Source organism: Citrus clementina, unplaced genomic scaffold, assembly GCF_000493195.1.
Source record: "Citrus clementina cultivar Clemenules unplaced genomic scaffold, Citrus_clementina_v1.0 scaffold_5, whole genome shotgun sequence".
NCBI classification, from domain to species: domain Eukaryota; kingdom Viridiplantae; phylum Streptophyta; class Magnoliopsida; order Sapindales; family Rutaceae; genus Citrus; species Citrus x clementina.
In genome coordinates, this window is record NW_006262201.1 from 18732642 (window position 1) to 18755474 (window position 22833).

Genomic DNA, 22833 nt, shown 5'->3' on the forward strand with positions numbered 1-22833 from the left:
GTTATGTTTTTGCAATTTTTTTTCTAGGCTATGAATGGAATAATTTTCTAGTTATATAAAGCATTTTTTGATAAGACCATTTTCAAATATTATAACAGTTAAGTAACCAGTTAAGTAAGCACATCATTGAAAACAAACATCATTGTATCAACTCATTGTTTTTTTTAATTAAATTTATAATAAATAGTGATAATTTAGCGCAAAGGGTAAATTTTGTCGAGGTAAAAACAAAAAAAAAATCAATTCCTTCTGTTTAAGAATTCCATGCCAAATTGAGCATGTTAAATTTTCCACTCCTCTTCACCTGTCCCTTCCCCTCCACTCTTTTCTGTAATAAATCACTTGGAGGCTCGAACCCCCACAATGCTTAATTCCTTCCTCAATTATAGAAAATAATTGAGTGAAGTCAGTCTTCTCCCTTTGAAATGTGAGTGGAGTATACATTCCTCAAATATTCGAGAGAGTTAAAACCTATGCAGTGTTATATAAGATTTAATACAGAATTAGTCGCAGTAATTGCTTGATTGTATATATATCAGTATTAGTCTCATAAAATATGAGTTGTAATTTGAGAAATAATCTCATGTAATTAAAAAAAAAAAACCTCACTGGCAGATCGCTTAAAAAAAAGGGGGCCATTTTGTTTGTAAATTCTCTTCCACATGATAACATAATTATGATGACGTTACTTCATATGGAAATGAAAACCAACAAGATACGACCAAATCTATCGCAATTTGTAGGTATCAAACTATTAATCGCTGAAAATCAATCACTAATATCAACATAGACACTTTCTCCATAAAAGGCTAAAAATAAGTCAAGGATAAGGATTAGACAGCATCAGTACAGTCCCTTCGCCGGGGGGGGGGGGGGGGGGGGGGGCAAGTTCTTTTACGACAGCTATGTCAATACATTCATTTCTAAATTGAGCATATCAGCAATACATAGAAATTGCTTCATGTCTCTTTTATCCATCCTCTATTATTTTCATCTTTTCTAATTTTTGCACGCATTAGGCCATTTTCTTCATTTTCTTTAATTTGGTAAAACTTGATCTCCTTTCCGGCTATCATTTAGTTCCTTTATTTCTTCATTTGGAGAAGTAATAGAAATTTCAATAGATTCAGATTCTTTAGAGGTGTTAGCAGCTGGCACTAGCTGACTTTGCTTCTTCATCTCCTTTCCTTTACCCCATAAAACCGCATAAAGTCCGCACACGATCAATGTTGCTCCTAGTACACTGAAATAATAAAATTCGTATTAAATTAATTAGAAATACTTGCCTGCCGATATTCACACTTCGTAAAAATATATTTACAACGATCAAAAGATTCTTTATAATGATGTCAAGAGCGAATCAAGACTTTAATACTGATGTAAAGGGTGACTCAGCACTTTATAAGGTGCAAACATCGGCACTTGAAATGAACTTTAAAATTAATAAATTGTTTTAATTAATTTTACATTAAGTTAATTGGAAATGCTTAGATGACTTGGTAAAGATATTTGCAATTGTGAAAAGATTCTTTACATTGATGTTAAGAGCGAATCAACACTTTTACACAGATGTAAAAGGTGTGTTAACACTTTATATCTGCAAATGTCTGTACCTAAGATGAACTTTTAAATTAGTTATATATAGATACATAGTTTCGATCTGATCCACAATCCTGAACTTTATTAAAGTTTGGAAAAATTATTTAACCTATGTAGCGTATAGTATTATGCCATTATTCTACTAAACTATATACTTTAATAACTTTCACGATACTATTAAACCACACGGTTTAAAAAACTTTTCTAAACTTTAACAAAATTTAAGATTTTGGACTAGAATATTTCTATATAAATACACACAAAATTTATACCTGCCCAAGTGTAGCTTCTCATCGAGAATTAAAGATGCGGCCACGGCTACAGCGACAACGGACAAAGGCGTAAAAACAGATACAAAAAGAGGGCCTCTTATGTGTACACACCATGATGTCATTGTCACCATCAAACCTGAACCCACGATTCCCTGTAACAATATGGCATTTTGTCACGTATAATTTCATTATAGAAACTTATTTATAATGGCATTAAAGAGTCAATTTCGATGAAATTAAATTAAAATGGATAAGAAATATTGTTTTAGCATGTACCGAATATGCTACAGTAAGAAGTCTAATGTTCCAGCCCAATTTCCATTGATCCGAATCCTTTTCCATGCAGAGGGCAAAAACAACGGCTTGAATTGCTCCCATCACACACATCAAAGCTGCATTCGAGTGTTGACATGGATATTCTTTACTAATTTTAGCCTATACAAAAATTATAAAAAAAAAATATTAACCAAATTAATTAATTATACATATACATATAAATTCATTATCTGTATTTACCTGAACGATCAACCACAAAGCATAAGACAAGCAACTACCCAGAGTCAATAACGAGCCAATGAGGCGTTTACCGGCATTAGAAGACGCCATGTGGCGGACGCCAGCATGGTGAAGAAGGTCAACATGTGTTGACCAGATCTTTATCTCAACACCTTTGTAAAGAGTGAGCAGCATTGCCCCAATTATTCCAATTAATGTACCCAACACTTTTGCCTTACCAGCCCTTGTCCTTATACCAAGTTTCTCTGATCTGTGATAAATCATCAAAATCATCAAGTGGTTATTATTAATTATTTTGTAATTTTATAATAAGTACCCAATAGAGGTAGCCAAAACGAAGGTCACAGCTGGAACAAGATTAAACATGGCACTAGTAAATGTTGCCGAGGTTAAGACCAAGCTCTCTACGAACAAATTTTGACACAACGATCCCCTGCAACATATGTATATAATATTTAGGAAAAGAATACTAAATCCCCTAATTTGAAGAAATGATTACCAAAACTCCTTTGCTTTTAAATGTAGTCACATAGATTGCTTTTAAGAAACAAATATGTATGGAGGTGCTTCAACCCCTTCTAAGCTATTATTTTTTCTTTTAAATGTGTCCTAAGTCCCTTCTAAATGAGTTAAATAAAAATAATTTGAGGACATTTTATATATAATAAAATACTTGTACTTTAGTAGTAAAATTGCAATTTAGTGGTTTTAAATACTTGGTTTAAATCTCAATAGTTGTATAATTTCATTTTTTTAGATATTTTGTACAGATTACTTAGAAAAAAGATACTTCACAAATGTGCCCACATTCAGTTTTAGCATTTAAAAATAACACATTTTATTACTATCATTTTTTAAAAAATTTAAAAGAAACTAATAGAATGTGAGTTTTTTTTTTAGACTTTAAATGTGTTTAAGTGACCAGTAAAAAAATTATCTCAATTTAAATTAGAATTCTTTAAACTAAGACCTTCTAATTTTTAAGTGTCTGGATCCGCAACTATAGAGATCCCCTTTATGTTTACAAATAGTCATGCAGATCATTTTTTGTACACATGAATTCATTTTTATGTTCAAAAGTAATCACAAACTCGAATAAAACTCCCAAGATTTATCCAAAAGAGTAATTTGTTTGCCCCAAAAGAGGTTTGTGTGACTATTATTGAAAACATGAGAGTATCTTTGACTATTTCACTAAACCTTGGGGTATTAGTATCTTTTTTCCTAATTTATAAGCATTTCGACCTCTCAAATTGTGTAAACCCATTCTACCTCAAAACAAAATAATTATAAAATATTTATTTTTATTAATTTTAAATAAAGAAAAATTGAATAATTTGTCAATTAAATCCTTATTAACTGTTTAAACGTATGGTTACAAAAGGATAAAATAGTAAAATTAAAATTATGTTATGCAACATTACTGATTAATAATGGCCAAGAACTTATGTGAAGAACAAGGATCTAAATAACTAATTGTTAAAAAAATCATTTTGAATTTCAAAAAATAATGTGAATTTTTCTAGTAATTTTAAAAATGGGTTGATTTACACAAACTGTAGGGTAGAAATATGCCCACTTAATTTTAAATCAACTTACCCACACAACCCAGAAAGAAAAGCTAGAAAAAGCATCTTAAAATTCAGTTTTGGTATGCAATTCCTGCAAAATAATTAAATAATTCACAATCAATAGAGTCCATCTCATCACATATGTCAATTTCTACTATAAATTAATAATCGAATGTACCAGATTGACCTTTCAAGTAGAAGTGCAACAGGAACAGTAAAAGCAGAGGCAAAAATTAATCTATAGGCAATGATGACTCTTAAGCTCATTCCATCATTAGCTGCTAATTTATAGAAGATATTAACCCCCGCAAATGCTGCAGAAGCTACCACCATCATCAACACTGGCTTCAACCCATGTATCAAATTACATATCTGTCCCCACTTCACCATCATCTCTATCGAATAGCTCAACAAAAAAGCATTAATAACATTAATTTTGAGGAGAAAATGAGAATGCGAATAAGAGAGAGATGGTTAATTTGTTTTGCTGTGATTGTTCAATTTGATACATTTATAATTATAGACAGTTTTTTTCTACAAAAGTAAGCAATTACGTAGTTTCGACACACGTGGTTCATGCATGGCTGCATGTTGAATTGATAGTGGCAACTGGCGAGTGAGCCTACAGTAAATTTTTTGCTTGTTTTAGTAAATTTTTAATGTAAGTGATCTTGAAAAATCTGATTACGAATTTATTGATTTTAAAATGGCTATCTAGGTTATCACAATATTGTTACTAAAATATTTAAATTATATAGATATAATATTAAATACTCTTATGAAAAGAGTGAAATCATTTACACTCTAAAATATACTTTGAAAACTTTATTACCTAAGATTCATATAAAAAATTTTTGAAATTAGAAAATTACTCGAAACACTCCTGTAAATTTCGAAATAGCGCTAAATTGTATCCTCGTCACTAAATGTTCTTATTCATTTACTGAAAATAATATTACTCGTTTTTTTTTGGGTTCAAGTTCTTTCCTAGAACGATTCTCTCTGTACTGTCTCATCACAATCTACCCCTCTGTCTCCATCTTTTGATTATAATTTTCACTTTGCCAATACCATCTTGAACAAAATATTCATCAAAACAATACCTGCTATATATCATAGATAGATCATATATAGTTAAACATCATGAGATGAAAATTTTATTCTATTTCTCCTGTTATTGTAAAGTAGATATATCTCATAATTAAACATTATGAGATGTATCTACTTTACATTAATGTTTCATCAATTTTGTCAAGATTTAATAATCAACTACTCTTGTATAGATGATTTTTCAAAGAATTCAACATATTGGCTATTTTTTCTACTCAAATAATAAATACAACAGCATGATCAATTTGACCAAAATGGAAGAACCAAAATCAATGTTGAATTCTTCTCAAAAAAAAAAAAATCAATGTTGTGACAAATTGAAAATATAAAATAAAAATCAGTCTTAAGGATGATTAATCCACAACTTTTATACCAAACTTTATAGTATATAATTTCTCCTTATAATATTATTCACTTATGTGCTCACTGCATAATTGAAATTGCGAAGTCAATTTTTTTTTTCGTTTTTTAAGAGTTTAGGGAGTATTGTTGAGATTGCGCCCAAAAAAATAAATAAATAAATAAAATGATTTACGAGGCAGGTAGTTGAATGAGCATGGTGAATGGGTGAGTAAAAGTTTTATTTAGTAATCATAGTATTATCCTTGACAGTAAATTTACTTAAGGATATTATACTAATATAAAATTTTATAAACTATGAGTGTTTAAAATTATTTTTAGAGTAAAAATTGTCCCACCCTTATAAAAATAATTGGACATAAAATACTCATGAAAAAAAAAAGTTTGGCCTGGATATTATGCATAAAAGTTAGAAACCTTTCAATCATAATAAATTAATTAATTGCTAATTTTTGTTTTCGAAAACTTTGTTGGTGTTAGTGTTATGGATTTTTGGATTCTCCACCTCATGAAACGTGATTTTGTTCCTCTACGTGAAAAGCACCTAAAAGATGGCTTGGTACAATTTTATTATATACATATGCATGGTCATTGTAATGAAAACGAGAGGGGCGCATAATGTTATTCTTGCACTTTTGGGATTTGTCTTCATTTCTTTATTTTTTTCTGTTCGAGTAATTTTTTTTGGATCAAGAAATTATTAAGATAACACATCAATAACACATCGGCATATAAATAAACATGTCAAGTCGGAATGAGAAGAATTTGTGGTTTAAGAGGTGACTTGGATTTGTTAATCAATAATATTGAATTTTTCTCATGAAATGAAGTAGAAGGCCTTCTTAGCATGTCTCTTCAGAATCACATACAAGTCGAGCAATGTTAGCCCAAGCTCTTTGCCCATATAAGATGCCTCATCTCCATGAAATATTAAAAATAATAACTTATGCAAGATATTGAAATCACGTTCACGTTCGCACTAGCACCACACCAATAAAGGCACCCGAGCATTTGTCTTATTTTTCGACACACTACTATGTGCTTGCTCGGCATACACAAGATTTGTGTGATCTCAACGTCACCCAGATGCATTCTCAGAAATGTCACTAAGCATGTAAGGTGTCATCACATCACTTGTTTAAAGGCATTTCAACGAGGCAATAACGATCGCACCTATACTAAATGCATATAGATGCTTAACCCATGGCTAAACATGCGGAGTCCGTGTTCAGTGATAGGGCCGGCTCAATCAAAATCGGGGCCTTAGGCGAGTTGTTAAAATTAGGCCTCCTACAAAAAATTGAAGAAAAAATATATATGAATGAATTATACGAAAACAAAATTATTTAAAATCAATTTTTCTAGCTTTATGAGATGCAAATTTATTAATCAAATTTTTGTATTCTAATTTTGCTAATATATCTTTCTCAATAGATAATATAGCTAATCCATTTAATCTTTCTCAATAGACATGGTTGATCTAAAATAATTTTTTATCAGTTTTAATTTTGAAAAACTTCTTTCTGCAGAAGCAACAGTTACCGGTATTGTTAATAATATTCTATAGGCAATAAATGCATTTGGAAAAGAATCAACTCTTTTTAAATAATTAAGCACTTCAAATGGAGAATTATTTTCACCTTGAAAAATTTCTTTTAAAACTTTTAGCTCAGAAAACAAATCTAAACCATCTACATCAGAAAACATACCATGTTTTAAAGCATTTTCAAGATTAACACAACAAGTTTTTAAAACATCATCTCTTAAATATTTTTATTTTGTGAAATTAAACAAAAATCCAAACATATTCTCATACATTTGAAATTGTTCAAATCTACTCCTAATTGATGAAATAGCTTGATCTACTATGTATATAAAATAATAATTCTAAAAGAATCAACATTTTTTTCATCAAAATTTCTTTTCCTACGGATAACTCTTTTCTCATTAAATTTAGGTTCAATTTCCATTGCACAAGCAATTTCTTTAGTTGAAATCATAGCAGACACCAATCCATTTTCTCTAAAGTTTTCAAAAAAAGAAATAAGTCCTTTAAGTTGATCTATGGCAATATCAATATGCATATCTTCTTTTTGCAAGTTCGTACTCACCGAATTAATAGAAAATAATATATCATACCAAATAACCATACCTAGCAAGAATTCAAAATTTTCTAATTCATATGTTGCTAGACACTTAGCTTCACTCTTTATTTTATAATCTTCACTTATTTCAACTAATTCAAGTAATGCATCTCTTATTTGTGGAGCTTGAAATCTAATTGCTTTTACACTTTCAATTCGACTTTCCCAACGTGTTTGTGACAATGATTTAGCAGTCAAATTGGGTACATGTTCTTGCAAAATTTTCCATCGCTTTGTTGAAGAAGAAAATAATGAATAAATACGTTGTACAACTCCAAAAAATGAACTAGCTCTAGAACAAGAATTAGCCATATCACAAAGCACTAAATTAAGACTATGACTAGGGATGGCAAAAATCCCCACGGGGACGGGTACCCTCGGGGATTTTCCCCATTCGGGGAGGGTATGGGGATAATTTCATACCCAATTTCTTATTCGGGGAGGGGACGGGGAAATTTTTTTACCCAATTTCTTATTCGGGGAGGGGACGGGGATGAGGTGGAATCCCCATCCCCTACCCATTTCCCCATTTTAATTTTTAATTTAATTTTAATTTTTTAAAATTACTAGTAAATAAATTATAAAATTTAAATTATAAAATTATAAATATTGGTAAAAATAAAAAATATCAAAATATTTATATTATTAAACTTTTAGGCCTAATTAGCTAATTAAAGTTCTAAATTTTTATTTAGGACATTAAAAAGACTGAGTAGATTCTATTAGCCAAATTTTTTTTTAATTTTGATATTCTTTAAATATTTTAAACTTAAATCTATTTTTTATTTAATTTTAGATGTTATAATTGCCCACAGCGAATCACAATTTTAATATCTAATCTAATCTAATCTAATATTTACTTTTGATTTGCTCCGATTTAACTATTGTGTTGTAAAGGGAATAGTCCACATTTATAAAGTGCCCACGCCACCATTGAAAAAGTTAATTTTGAATCTAAATTTGATTTTATTTGTAACAATTTTGTATTAGACTATTAATTTGTTCATGATAGTTTGTAAAATAAGTTTGTATCTCTTGTATGTTGCGTTACTTACTAATTTAATGTATGTGACTTTTGTAATAGATATTAATGTAAGATATATTTCGAACTTTACTTTTATTTGAATTTTTTATTTTAATATGATTAACTCAAAATCGAAAAAAAAATGTATTAGTTATTCGGGGATCGGGGACCCTCGGGGATCCCCTGTTATTATTCGGGGAGGGGATGGGGATTCTCTCAAGTAATTCTGACGGGGACGGGGAGGGGATGGGGATATACGTAAAATATCGGGGATGGGTACGGGGAGATCGGTCCCCTCCCCTCCCCTCCCCATTGCCATCCCTAACTATGACAACCACATGATGTATAAAATGCTCTAGGATTAATTTCTAGTAATCTTTTTTGTACAAACCATTATCATATCCTTGTCCTCTTACATCATCAATGTCAAGTTCAAGAGTTTTTATGGCGTCTATGAGTTCATTAAAAAGGCCTTTTCCACTAGATCCATTGAAATATCTACACATCTCAATACAATAGACATTTGTTCTTGGTGGCTTGCATCTGGAATACAATCAAGTATAACTGAGAAATATTTTGCTTCTGTAATATTCTTAATTATTGAATTTTTTACTTCCACTCCTAACATTTGTATCAATTCATTTTGTATGTTATGCCCAAGGTAATGATTATGAATTTCACCATAATAGACATTTGTTCTTGGTGGCTTGCATCTGGAATACAATCAAGTATAACTGAGAAATATTTTGCTTCTGTAATATTCTTAATTATTGAATTTTTTACTTCCACTCCTAACATTTGTATCAATTCATTTTGTATGTTATGCCCAAGGTAATGATTATGAATTTCACCATTTTCAATACGATATATATGTTCTGCAATCATTTCAATTAAACTTAAAAAGTTTCCATTACTCTCTTGGTATATCTTCTCGTAGGGGTGTTCGCGGATCGGATTTTACGGATTGGACATCAATCCATATCCGATCCATTATTTTGCGGATTATAATTTTTCAATCCAATCCAATCCACAGATTGATAAAATTCAATCCAAATCCAATCCATACATCTGCGGATCGGATACGGATTTGACTCAATCCATATCCAATCCATACGTCTGCAGATCGGATGCGGATTTGACTCAATCCATATGCAATCCACCATTTTGCGCATTAGTTTTCGAATTAAAAATTTTTAGTTCTCTCCAACTAATGAAATAAAAAAATCTAATATAAAAATAATTTTGCTACCAATTAAATTTAAAATTGAATAAAATTTAAATAAATTAATTGTTTAAATAAAGCTAAAATAATACATTTAAAGTTTCAAAATATAACACATCGAGACTAATTATTCAAATAAAGCTACAATAATACGCTCAAAGTTTCAAAATATAACACACCAAGCTTAATTATTCAAATAAAGTTACAATAATACGTTAATATAACACCGAAATTAATTATTCAAATAAAGCCACAATTAATTGAAATGGCGAAGTTTCGGAAACCAAACACAGTCTGATCCTTCACCAGGGCTGTTGCACCTGTCGAAAAGTGGTGATTATGGAGCCATCCACGATGGGAACTAGGAGAAGCCGTACGGGTGGTGATCTTGAAGGTTGTGATAGTGAAATTGTTCAGCTGGAACCAGTGAATGTGAAGTGGCTCGACGGACTTGGGAAAGAAGATGGCTTGCTCTCACCGGAATCTCGCAGCTGATGTCCTTTAAATTCGCGTCGAGGGTGTATCCAACCAGTATTGAGTGTTGCTAATGTGTGTGACGGCGGGGAAGCTTAGGGTTTTTTGTTTGCAAATTGTTGGTGACTTGGCGTTATGTTACTTTGCTTTTACTAGTGCGTGTGACTTTACTTTTATTTTGTTTTACAATTTTTACAAGTTATATTTGTATATTTGATTATTTAATTATTTTTCATTTTATATTATTATTGGGTAATGGCTAAGATATGTTATAGTGCTTAGTAACTATGCAATGTCACATTTATAATTTATAATAATTTTTTAATTATATATATATATATATATATTTTTTTTTTTTTTTTGCGGATTCACGGATTTCTGCGGATTTACAGAAGTAAATCCATATCCAATCCATCGACTGCGGATTTTTAAATTTTCAATCCATATCCAATCCACCAATCCACGGATCGGATTTATACGGATCGGATTCAGCGGATCGGACAGATTGAGCGGATCGGATTGGATTCTGAACACCCCTATCTTGTCGTTCTTTCCACGAAATGCTAAATTATTCTTTGCAAGACTTGTACCAAACACCTTAGTAGCTGGGCTGTCACACCACACTCCCAAACGGGCTAAGAGGTGCATTGTTAGCTGGCATAAGATTGAGATGCTGGAAATAACATTAGATGACAAATCAATAAGTGCAGCTTAGTTGGCGTAGGATCGAGGTATCAGACGTAATGTCAAATGAAAAGTCCAAAACATGGATAATAGCTGTCGGTATTGTTCATGTTATTGTTCATTGGTACTGTTCATTTGATGCTATTTATGCTATTGTTAGGGGCGAAGTCAGAAAAAAATTTTTGGGGCGGTTAAATTTTTTCCAAGTCCAAATATTATTGCAACTAAGAGTATAAAATTTAATGAAAAGTTCATTAATATATAAGAAAATAAATCGAATCCCAAAAGTAATTCAATTACAACTAAAAACTACTTAGGTTGTGCCTTACGATACTTTGGAGCATTAAATTTATCTATTATCGAATTTGAATAGATAGTATCAAAAATTCTCATTTGTTGTAGATAACCATACAATTTAATATAAACTCCTTCTCCATCTAATTTTGACTGGTGTCTTGATAACCCACTAAACCAAGCCATTTGATTCAGCTCCTGGAATTCTTCTTTTCTTTCATGGGAATAACTATCTCTAATCTATGATCTATCAATAATCAAATTAAAAATTTGATTTCTAGAGTTCAATGATTTGACCTAACAATAATTTAATCTTACGCTATAAAATTAGAAAAAGAACTAACTAAAATCTTTACTACCTTAAAATTAATAAATATATTGTAAATGATTAAATAAAAAATAAATTTATTATATATTCTTACCAATGGAGGATGAATTAATGAAGAAGAAGTAGAACATGTCAGCAGAAACAAAGAGAGCAGGTTATGAAAGAATAAAGTAAACTCTCACTTTTTATTTATTTATTTATATGAATGGCAAAGTTGTAAATTAATAGAATATGAAGTTGTAAATAAAAGAATAGAGTAATGACAATTTTTTAAACTTTACACAATGGTATTTTCGTAAATTTTTCAAAAATTTCCACAAGTAGCTTGTCCCCTAGTTATTGTTCACTCGACAACAATCATAAATTTGTCAAGGTGTTCACAAAGCACTGTCATTAAGGCTAATTTCCGCTCCCCTAGGAAGATTTTCCACAAAAAGAGGACACAAATAGCGGATTGACCTCAAGGATTCAATAATGACACTGTTCTGAGGTTGCACTCCAAGTATAACAGTTTAGAACAGCAAAAGAAAAATTGATGAAGAAAATATGAGATAGAAGGAGTGGTTATAAAGATGCCTTAAAGGATTTCTGTCTCCTTTATATAAAAAATCCCTTTATAATCCTTTTACTAATTCAATTTGAATTAATCACTTACTTTCCTTATTTGATTTGAATTAATCATCCATATGCCTCATAATTTAATTCAAATTTTGAATAATCAAAATCACATCTAGATTTGACTTATTCAACTTTAGTTTGTAATTAAATCAAACATATGACTAATTTCAAATAAAACATAAAAATGATTACTCTCACTTCCCTCCAATATGGAACATTAGTATCTTGAAATACCAATAAAACTCCAACAAACATAGCAGGTGTAGCGCTAGTTGGCATTAGATCAATGTCTTAGAAGTAGGCGTTGGGTGACTAACCAAAGTGCAAACAAAAAGTAAGTTAATGTGGATATCTATGTATTAGAGAGTCCAACAGATAAACGAAGCGGCTACAAGGATTATGAGATACAATGCATATTTGATGTCTATATGAGGTAGATTTGACCTCCTCTCCTCTTTTGCCTATAAATAGAGGAAGAGCTAAAGGTAAGGGGGATACTTATGCTAAATATTTTAGTATTCTCCTTCGAAGGTTTCTCCTTTTCTTTAATGTGGGCAGCCGATGATATTTGCCAATAAACCCACCGGCAGACCTGACCCTTGTGCTTATTTTTGTAGATAATGTTATTGAGTTTTAAATGGAAAGTTTAAGAGGAGACAATCAATCAGATTCTTGGTGCCATCTTTTTCTTATGTTTTATTCTTTTTGTTTAAGAAAATTTTGTACGCTTTTTCTTAGTAATTAGTGAGTGGAATTCTTAGTCCTTTATCTAATTTTGGGAGCGATTTCATTATAATGAAAGAATAATGATAGACATCCAAAGTTTTTATCCCAAATTCTACCCTAATTGATATGTAATATAAATTAATTATATTATCCTCACTAACCAATTGATAAATGCCATGTCATTTGAAATAGTTTTTAGGATAAATAATTTGGGATATGTAGCACTACTCAAATCTAAAATGAATTTAAACACCTTAAGAAAAATTTGTAGCCTAAGGCTCAAGATTCCTTTAGCCTAAGACTTTTGACAATACTTAACCATGTAAAAATGAGGAAGATTTTAAAACCATCATTTTAGGCACCCACATTAAAAGGAGTATACTCTTTATGATGGTGCAATAGCCATCATTAAATATATATATTTTTAATAATAGTTATTTTCCAAAACAATCTTTATTTCTTGTAACTATATATATTTTGATGAGGGTTACTATATATAACCATCATTAAATGTATATGTTCAATATCAAATTTAAATCACCTATGTTCAATATCAAATTTAAATCACCGTTTTTAAATGTGTCATTTTAATGACAGTTTATTGACAGAATCATCATTAAATCTTAAAACAACATTTAATGCTGGTCAATCATCCCAACAGGGACAATTTGGGTCGGACCTTCCAGATCCTGGAGCATCCCATAAAAAATGTCCGTTTAACTTTACAGGGTATACTAGGTACCCTTCTGAGTTAAATCGTGTGATTGGCAGATTTTCTTGGGTTGTTTAAACAACCGTGATCATCGAAGACTGAGTGAATGATAACCTTGGAGGCTCTTGAGGAGCACTAGGTAACAGCTGAGAGGTACTTGGTGGAGGCCTAAAAGTCATTTTGACAGTACCATCTGGCGTTCTTTCAAACATACTTTCTGATGTCTGAATGGGGGCTGTATTGTTATGGAATTTTTTATAATTTGAAATCCATTCCAGCGGCATGAGTTTTATGAGTTCATGGTGAGGGATTTGTCTAGGGATTTGGATGATGGTTGGAATTTGGTCTGATTTTGCTAACACCATAAGAGCATCAGAGTGGTTGTCAGGTGTGGGAAGATCTAAGGCATGATTTTAAAGCCTATAGACCAACTGATGGTGTAAAGTAGCCATTTTTGCTGAGGAGATTTATTTTGCTCCTTGAATTTGAACTTGAACTTTCAAGGCAGTTGACAGGTTGGTATCTTGGAGAGATAAATTGAAATTGGGGTAGAAAGTGAGAAGAGCACTTCCTGCATGTAAAGTGGTCAGGACAGTACCAACTACTGCATCCTGATATTGTTTGAATTTGGTGTCGAGCATAGCAATTCTGCCTGTAACAGGTAATCCTTTTCTTCCATGTAAGGTCAGGATTAATCTTACTCCCCCAAGATGGAGATGAGTATAACCCTCTCTTTTCCAGTTGGAAATCAATTCTGGAGCTATTTCCAAAGTAACATATTGCTAAGCTGTGGTAGCTTGAAGAGTGCACTGATCTAGTCTAGAGGACTGGATGTATTCTTTTAGTAGAGATAAGGGTTCTGATACTTCTAGTAAAAGAGTTTCCTCTCTTGTAGAGCTGATAAGGACTAAGAAGAGGGAATGAAGATTCATTGATCTGGGCTGACTCAAGAATATATGAATACTCAACAAGGTTTTCTATTTTATTGGCTGTTTGTTTGGTGCAAGATTTGGGTAAAGACAAAGTAGAAGAAAGGGAGATTGGAGTGAACGTAGAAGTAAAAGCATCATTAGATGAAGTAGATTTAATTATATGTATGGTTAATTTTTCAAGTTTGTGACTTAGTAAGAGATGATTTCTAGGTAGTAATAATATGAAGATGAAACAGCTTAAATTAAACACTTGAGTCTCTAGATTCACACTCGTGACTTCACCACGGGCTTAATATTCCTTTTTAGTTTGAATTAATTTATGAGGTATTTTCACTATTCATAGGCCTCATTTTGGTGATTATAGTATCAAGTACTCATTGTAACAGGGGAAATAATCTTCTGCTAAATATGTTATTGAGTACACGTTGTGCTAGGTGATAACAATCTACTATCGACAATATGGCAAGACTATCTGCTAAATAACTTAGGGGAGCTTGTCACTAATATATATAATGTAAAGTGCTTATCATGCTAAATAGTAGTGATCTTACACTAAAGATCTGGTATACTGTGCAAAATCTACATGGAGTTATTACTTTCTATCAACAATGAGTTAAAACAATTCAAATAAATTAGAGAGGGAGAATGAATATAATTACTAAATTAATCCCATGGATAATGTTCAAGCTTCACTTTCAACCTAAGCTTCAAATTAGATTAGCCACTCATATTAAACTAGGGGGTAAAATGGTAATCTTATAATAAAATACATAGAAAATACAAGATAGAGAGAAAATTATAGAAAATAGAGCTAAGATTTGGCTTTATAGCTATTCAATTATAGGGAGCCCCCTATTTATAGATACAATAGTAAATCATGGCCATCGAATGAAAAAAATTTGAACACTTAGGATTGCGCCACATGGCAAGCTTTGATTGGCTAGAGCAAATTATCAGTGTTGTGATTAGGTCCAATAATATGCTGCCACATCATCGGTCAATGCCACGTTAGTATTTTTTGGTCCAATAGGATGTTGCCACCTCATCGATCAATGCCTCATAAGCTATGTCCCATCAAAATCCTAAAATTATAATTTTACCATTTATGCCCTTTCTTAGGTTTTTCAACTAATCTTAGCTAAAAAATGCTATTAGTTTTGCTATTTGATTTCTCGCTAATCGTAAATGATCAAAATACTTCTAAAATACATAAAATAGTCAAACTATTACAGAGCACACACAATCAAAGTTTAAAGGACTTAAATACATAAATAGAAATGTCAGTGACACTTGAATTGCAAAATGATTATTATGATTCATGTTAATTAACTTACGAAAGGCATTATAAATAACATGTCCTAATCTTACCATGCCATAGACTAGAGAAATTAAGAAAATAAGCAAAAGAAATAGCTTTATTGTTCTTAGGTGTTATAGCCATTACATTCAATCTGAACAACCTATTAGATACATATTCCTTTCTCTCATACATTCCATTTTCAAACAAAACTACTTTATTTGACTCAAATACCATCTAGAATCCATGCCTGTTCAAAAAAGATCCAGATACGTGATTCTTGTGAATTTCTAGCACACACAAAACATTGTTTACAGTCTACTTTTCCCCAAAAGTCATCTTTAAAATCACTTTTCCTTGACCTTCCATCACACATGTAGGAAATTAAAATTTTTTTATTTGAGCATACATGTGATGCTACGGATATGATACTAGATTTTGTTCTAGCTTACGTTCTTGAATACTCAAGAAAGAAAGTTGTCACAAAGGAGAAATTATATCAATTGAGAAATATAGAATAATATTAATGAAAAGCTTGTGTCAAGAAACAAGCACAACAAGCTTATTTGTACTAGCTAAGATTATCATATTCTTAATAAAATTATGATTCCTTATAAGAAAAGGAAAATGACTTTAATAAGAAAATATAAAGTAATTCCTAATTAAACTAGAAAACTTATACTCTTATTATGACTCTAATAAACTTAATAAAATAAGATAAATCCTAATAGAATACTACATACTAGATTGAATCAAATACTCTAATTTCTAATATATTCTATCTATGTGCTTCTTATATCAACATGTCAAGTGGCACTAGTATTAATCGATTATTCTCTTGGATTGAAGCCTGCCAGAATTACTTCATGAACCATTATAGAAAAATAATGTTTGACACATCTTTGGAGATGTCCTCTACCACGTTACCTTCCCGGTTTCTCTTTTTCTTCAGTTTATCAAAGTTGAAGCATTTGCATTGAAATTTGGTTTGCTTGTTGGAGACTCCTCTGTTAGAAACCAGTTTGCTTATGTTGGCTTTTTATTCTTGTTATTCTAACTATATTCCACAAAATTGGCCTTGGCCACAGAAATGACACTTTTCTTGTAATTATTTTTGTTGCCTTCTTTAACGTAAATTTTAATAATCAGATCATCAAGACTTATTTCCTTTCTCTTGTGCTTTAGATAGCTCTTGAAATCTTTCCTTGTTGGAGGTAGCTTCTCACTAATAGTAGCTGCTAAGAAGTTTAGCTCAAATCCATCCCCTCGATATGAATTTCTGACATAATTTATCTACAAGTCTTGAACTTGACTCATAATAAGTTTGGAGTTCACCATCTTATAATCTAGGAAGCGGCCTATGATAAATTTCTTAAAACCAGCATCCTCAGTTTAATATTTTCGTTCCAAGGACTTCCACAGATCTTGGATCTTTTCTTTCTAGCATACACATGGTACAAAGAATCGCTCAACGCATAATTTCTACAAAGGAAATCGGAATTATTCCAAGCATTATTGCACCGGTCACTTGTGGATCAACGTTTTATGGGTATAAGAGCATCTTCCATCAAGAATCTCACAAGATTTAAGGTAGTCAAGCAAAAAAAAAAATTCCTATTGCCACCATTTGAAATTATGGCCAGTGAATTTTTCATGTTTTTTCCCATCAAGAACAATCACAAATGTAGAAGCACTAGTGCCAACACTAGCACAAGAGACAGTAGGAGGAGCTTGGCCAGCTCAACCATATTTGGAACCTTAGGCAAATGGTTTTAATAGTTCTTTTTAAATTTTGAGGCAAAAAAAATAAATTAGTCATATTATAAAATTTATTTATTAAAAATCAATTCTTCCAGCATTTTAAAAATGTTAAATTATTAAATAAAATTCTATTCTACTATGCTAATCCATGAACTTTTAATTCAATTATAACATTATCACTTACTGTTTCTTCACTCAAATTACATCTTTTTTACTTGTCCTTTTTTAGATTAAACTAATCTTTCTATTCTTCTATTTTTTTTAATTTTTTTGATACAATTGTATTTCAACATAAATAAAACAAGCACACACAAAAATAATAATAGATGAACAAAAGAATATATTAAAAAGAAATAAGATCAAATAAATAACACAACTAATTAAGAGAATAACAAAAAGATAAAATCTGAAATTGGAGATGAAATAATAAATTCACTTTATCCTTGATTATTTGAGAATTTAAGCAATGACCAATAATCATGGAAAATAGAGAAAACTATTAGATTTTTTTTTCTTTGAGGGGAAAGTAGAGGAAGCATTTTTTTTTTATCCTCCTCTCTCTAAAGCACCAACAACAATTATGGTAACAAAATGTGGGGCCTTTATAGAGTTCTAAAATAAATATAAAACTTTTTAGTTATAACATATTAATTCTAATGATAAAATAGAGGTTTTCTAGGATTGAAACTATTAATTGGACGGTTTTGTAGGAATTAAAATAATTAAATATTACATTAAATAGACTTTATTGGAATTTAATAGTTTATTTAGGAAAACATAATTATGATAATAGTAATAATAATAACTTTAGAATTCACCTTCCCGTTTTATATACAAAATATAATAGTGCCATAGGCAATTGCCTAAGTTGCCTAGGGGTCGAGCTGCTCCTAAGGAGGAGGGTCAAAAGTTCTAGCTTGCTACCTCATAATAGTTGCCATTTCAACAAATGATCTGTTTTAATATTGTTGGTGTATTATTAGAAATTAGCCAGTGATATAAGACTGCCCACTTTGTATGCAAAATACTTTAATTAGGTTTCTAGAAAGGACTAGAGAGGCTACAATAGTCCTGCCTAAAACCCAAACTCCTTAGGTAATGTGTATAGTGTTTGTGATAAAACTTTTTTGGCACATTAAAGCTTGTAATAAGCCTCTTACACACTTATCATAATTTTAGAGTAATAATAGTAACAGTAAATTGAAATAGCAAAGATGGAACATATAATTTTGCAATGTGTAATAAGAAAAAAACCACTAACCCGAGCCTATAAAGATACAGTGTCCTTAAAACAAATTCGCCACCTTCGCAAAGGCACTTGAATTATATTGGCAATTGTGTCGTAAGATAGAATGGATTCGAATGGTATTGGCATTCCAGTGAGCTTCAAACGAATGTTTGAACTCTATTACATTAAAGCTTATAGGTAGAGAGTATTTGCTTAAGAGAGAAGAGAAGAAAATCATTTCGATTTTTTTGGTGTATTTTGCAAATGAACTTGGAAGCCAATTTATAGATGTCAAGGGAGCGCATTAGTTAGTTAAAATTTCATGTGGGACTTTTCCTTCATATTTTGAAACCAATGGGTATTTTTTAGATTCAATTTCTCATTCACCCAAGTACCAATTTCAGTGTTTTATAATTCGTTGCAAAGAGCTCACGGAAGAGATTTTCAAAATTGGCCTCGAAATAGCCACTTTATGTATTTTTCTAACAAAAATATGAAGCCAACCTAAAAACAAATTAATAAACTCCCACTCTCATGAGGAGAGTTTAACCATTATTATAAGTGAAAAGGTAATTATTATCATTTTTTAAATTAAAAATTTATTTAGAAGTAAAAATAAAAATAAAAATAAATTAAAGATTATTGATAATCATTTTTGTAATTAATGCTTATTAAGGACAGCACTTTGGGATCATAAAACTTTGAAAATGCTCCTTCACGATTCTAACAAGCCAACTAAATTAAATCTTCAACGCCTAATCACTTTTTTTTTAATTAAAGCGATTAACTACAATATCTACTAAAAATGATATACTAATTAACAATTGGATTCTTTTAGCTTAAATGTTGAAATTAAAATTTTGCAATAAATTGAGTTAAAGAACTTATGTAATCCAATGGTAAAAATACAACTAAGGAAAGTTAGAATAACTCTATATGCAGATCGCTAATTGCTATATGTAGTGGTTTGCATTCAAGCCACTACAAAAGAAAGCTTCTTTCACCATGGCCCTTGCAACTGCAAAATAAGCCATGGTGAAACCTATTGTTGGGTTCAACAAAAACTAAGCCTGAATTCGTTTTGTCTTATCAAATTTGTTAAAAACATATTTCAGCTCATTTCTCAAAACAAATAAAATCAAAAAAGTTTTTAAAAAAAAGCAAAAGAAGTGTTATTACTCTTATGGCTTGTGCTTTCTCTGATTCGTGCTTTTTTGGAAGTTTATTCAATTCAAATTTAGTTCTCCTTCTTTCTATATTTAATTTTTATTTTTAAAAAGTGAAAAAGCTTGTTGTTGGAATTGTGTGAAAGGCCCAAGAGGAAGTTTAGTTCTTAAAATCTAATTGAGGAAAAAAATTGGTGTCTATTTGCTATAGGATCCGTTGCTTCTTCGTTTACAACACATAGGTGAGAAACTTACTGATTATTGTGTAATTTATCCTCATTATTTTCCTTTGCTTTCTAGTTACTACTCTATTTTGAGTTCATTCAATGGCGATATTTAGGCTTGATCCAACTCTGTCTTCATCGATGATTTTTAGATTTTGCTTGTAATTGAAAGGTGTGTGTTATGATTTTAAGCTTGTTTTACTGATTCGATATAGTTTTGAGAAAAATACAGGTAAGATTTAATGTATTTTGAGTTTCTTTTTACGTTTTAATATTCAATACATCGAATCTGAGCTTTATTTCGTTTTAATGCTTAGTTAAGATAAGTTGTTATTATTATTGGTTAAATTGAGTAAAATGAATTTTGACTATTGAACTATAACTTATCTAGAGCAAATTTTAATAGTTAAATTATGTTTAAGCAATTTTGGTGGATGATTCTTTTTGGCTACTGAATTTGAATTTGATGAATTGGATTGCTGAATTGTAGTTTATCTAGAGTCAATTTTGGTTGTTGAATTTTATTTTACTAGCTTCTGTCACTTATTCTACTTGTTCACTGAATTTTGAATTTGATGAATTGGATTGTTGAACTGTAGTTTATCTAGTTGAATTATGTTTGAGCATCTTTTGTGACTAAATTCTGAATTGGATATATTGGATGACTAAGCTGAACTTACCTAAAGTGAATATTAGTGGTTGAGTTTTGTTTGAGCAGTTTATGTGGCTGATTTCATTTGCCTATGGAATTCCGAACTTGATGTACAGTAATGAATAAATTGAAGCTTATGTAAACATAATTTTGTAACTGAGTTCTATTTGAGCATTTTCAAGTTGAAAATTCAAATATTTTAATTTCTTAAAATAAAATTTTGCTAATTTTTTGCATGCATTTAACCATAGACTTGTTCAAGAATTATGAAGAAAGCACACGTGTTCATATTGTTATCTTGTAATGACTTAAATGTTGTATGATTCAATGTGTTTAGGATGATACACGATACTGGTTAGCTATGATTCATGTGCAAATGACGATATGGTTGGAATGATACATGATGCAATGTGTTTTCCAAATTAGGCTTTTGTTTACCTAAATGTAGCTTCTAGGAGTTTCGATTTAAAACCTATTGTGCTAAATTATCTCCCATCTTCTATGGCCTAGAAAATGAAGACCGATAAATCATTTGAATGATTTTCATGTTGTTTGCCAAACTCTTAAATATGAAAATTTTTCAGATGAGGATGTTAAACTTAGGTTGTTTCCATTTTCTGTAAAGGATAGAGCTCGTTCTTGGTTTAATACATTGCCCACTAATAGTATCACATCATGGGAAATTTTTAAATAAATACTTCTTAGTGCATTAAAAAAATGCTATTCGCAGGGAAATCTCAGAGTTTACTTAGAAAGAAAATGAATGGCTAATGGTGACAAGTGGAGGTAAGCTAATTTATAAAAACGCATTAGAAATTTAGGACTTTTTCTAACAATAAGCAGATAATTCCCACTAGCGAAGCTAACCATTCAGGAATGTGAAAAAAATCAATAGAGTAAATGAAGTCCACATTGGCAAGTCAAGATTGAAAAATCAAGGAAGTAAAAGAAATAGTTTGAGGACTTTCTCATCAAATAGCATCATTAACAGCTACCAAATCAACAGAGCTATATGCCTACAACTAATTTGACCATGATTCATACAATGATCAAGCTAATGCCATTAATGTGATGAGGAATCAGTCGAACTACAACATTTACTCCAATACTTACAACCCTGAATGGAGAGACTATCCTAACTTTTCATGGTCTCATGGATTCTGACAAAACAGAACAACAGCTGTAGCTTGACCAGTGGAGCTCTAACTTTTCATGGTCTCATGGATTTTGACAAAATAGAACAACAGCTTTAGCTCGACTAGTGGAGCTTTAACTTTTCATGGTCTCATGAGAGCTGGCATAAATTCACAAGCCCAATCAATTTCGAACCTTGTAAAGATAGTGGGTCAACTTGTCACTTCTATTCAAACCTTGACGATGACTGTTGAAAAAGACAAATTCCCAAGCTAGCTAGTGCCCAATCCTAAATGAGTAAATGAAGTGGAGATGCTGAAGTCATGACTTTGTAAAAAGACAAAGAAGTCAACAACGAAGTGGAGATGCTGAAGACCAAGACAACTTAAGTTATACCTTTAGAGTCTAAGAACTCATCACCAAAGGAGAAAGAAGAAAGCAACCCACAAGAATATATCCCCAAAGCTCTTTTTCCCTGGAGGTTAGCTAAAGCAAAGAAGGGAAATTCCACATGTGAGATTATGGAAATCTTTAAATAGGTATGTGTTATCAAGTTTCTTAAAGACGTTTACATTAAAAAAAGAAGTATTCATGTTCAAAAGAAGACATTTTTAATAGAGAACATGAGTTCCATACTCCAACAGAAAATTTATCTAAAATACAGAGATTCATGCTCCCCAACCATCTCATGTAATATAGAGAACCACATAATTAAGAATGCTTTGTTAGACTTAGGAGTTAGTGTAAATCTTTTCCTTAGTATTTGTGAACTTGGATTGGAAGAA

General features: G+C 31.0%; 1 protein-coding gene across 1 annotated transcript; it reads right to left on the bottom strand.

Annotated features, from left to right (window-relative positions):
* Window positions 1-1038: 1038 nt before the first annotated feature.
* LOC18042360 (WAT1-related protein At1g68170) lies at window positions 1039-9102 on the bottom strand. Its single transcript, XM_024183596.1, has 8 exons — window positions 8988-9102; window positions 4146-4353; window positions 3987-4049; window positions 2704-2820; window positions 2388-2637; window positions 2148-2306; window positions 1872-2023; window positions 1039-1243 (listed from the first exon to the last, which is right to left on the bottom strand). The coding sequence occupies exons 1-8, from the start codon at window positions 9100-9102 to the stop codon at window positions 1039-1041; spliced, it is 1269 nt and encodes a 422-aa protein (XP_024039364.1).
* Between the last annotated feature and the right edge of the window lie 13731 nt (window positions 9103-22833).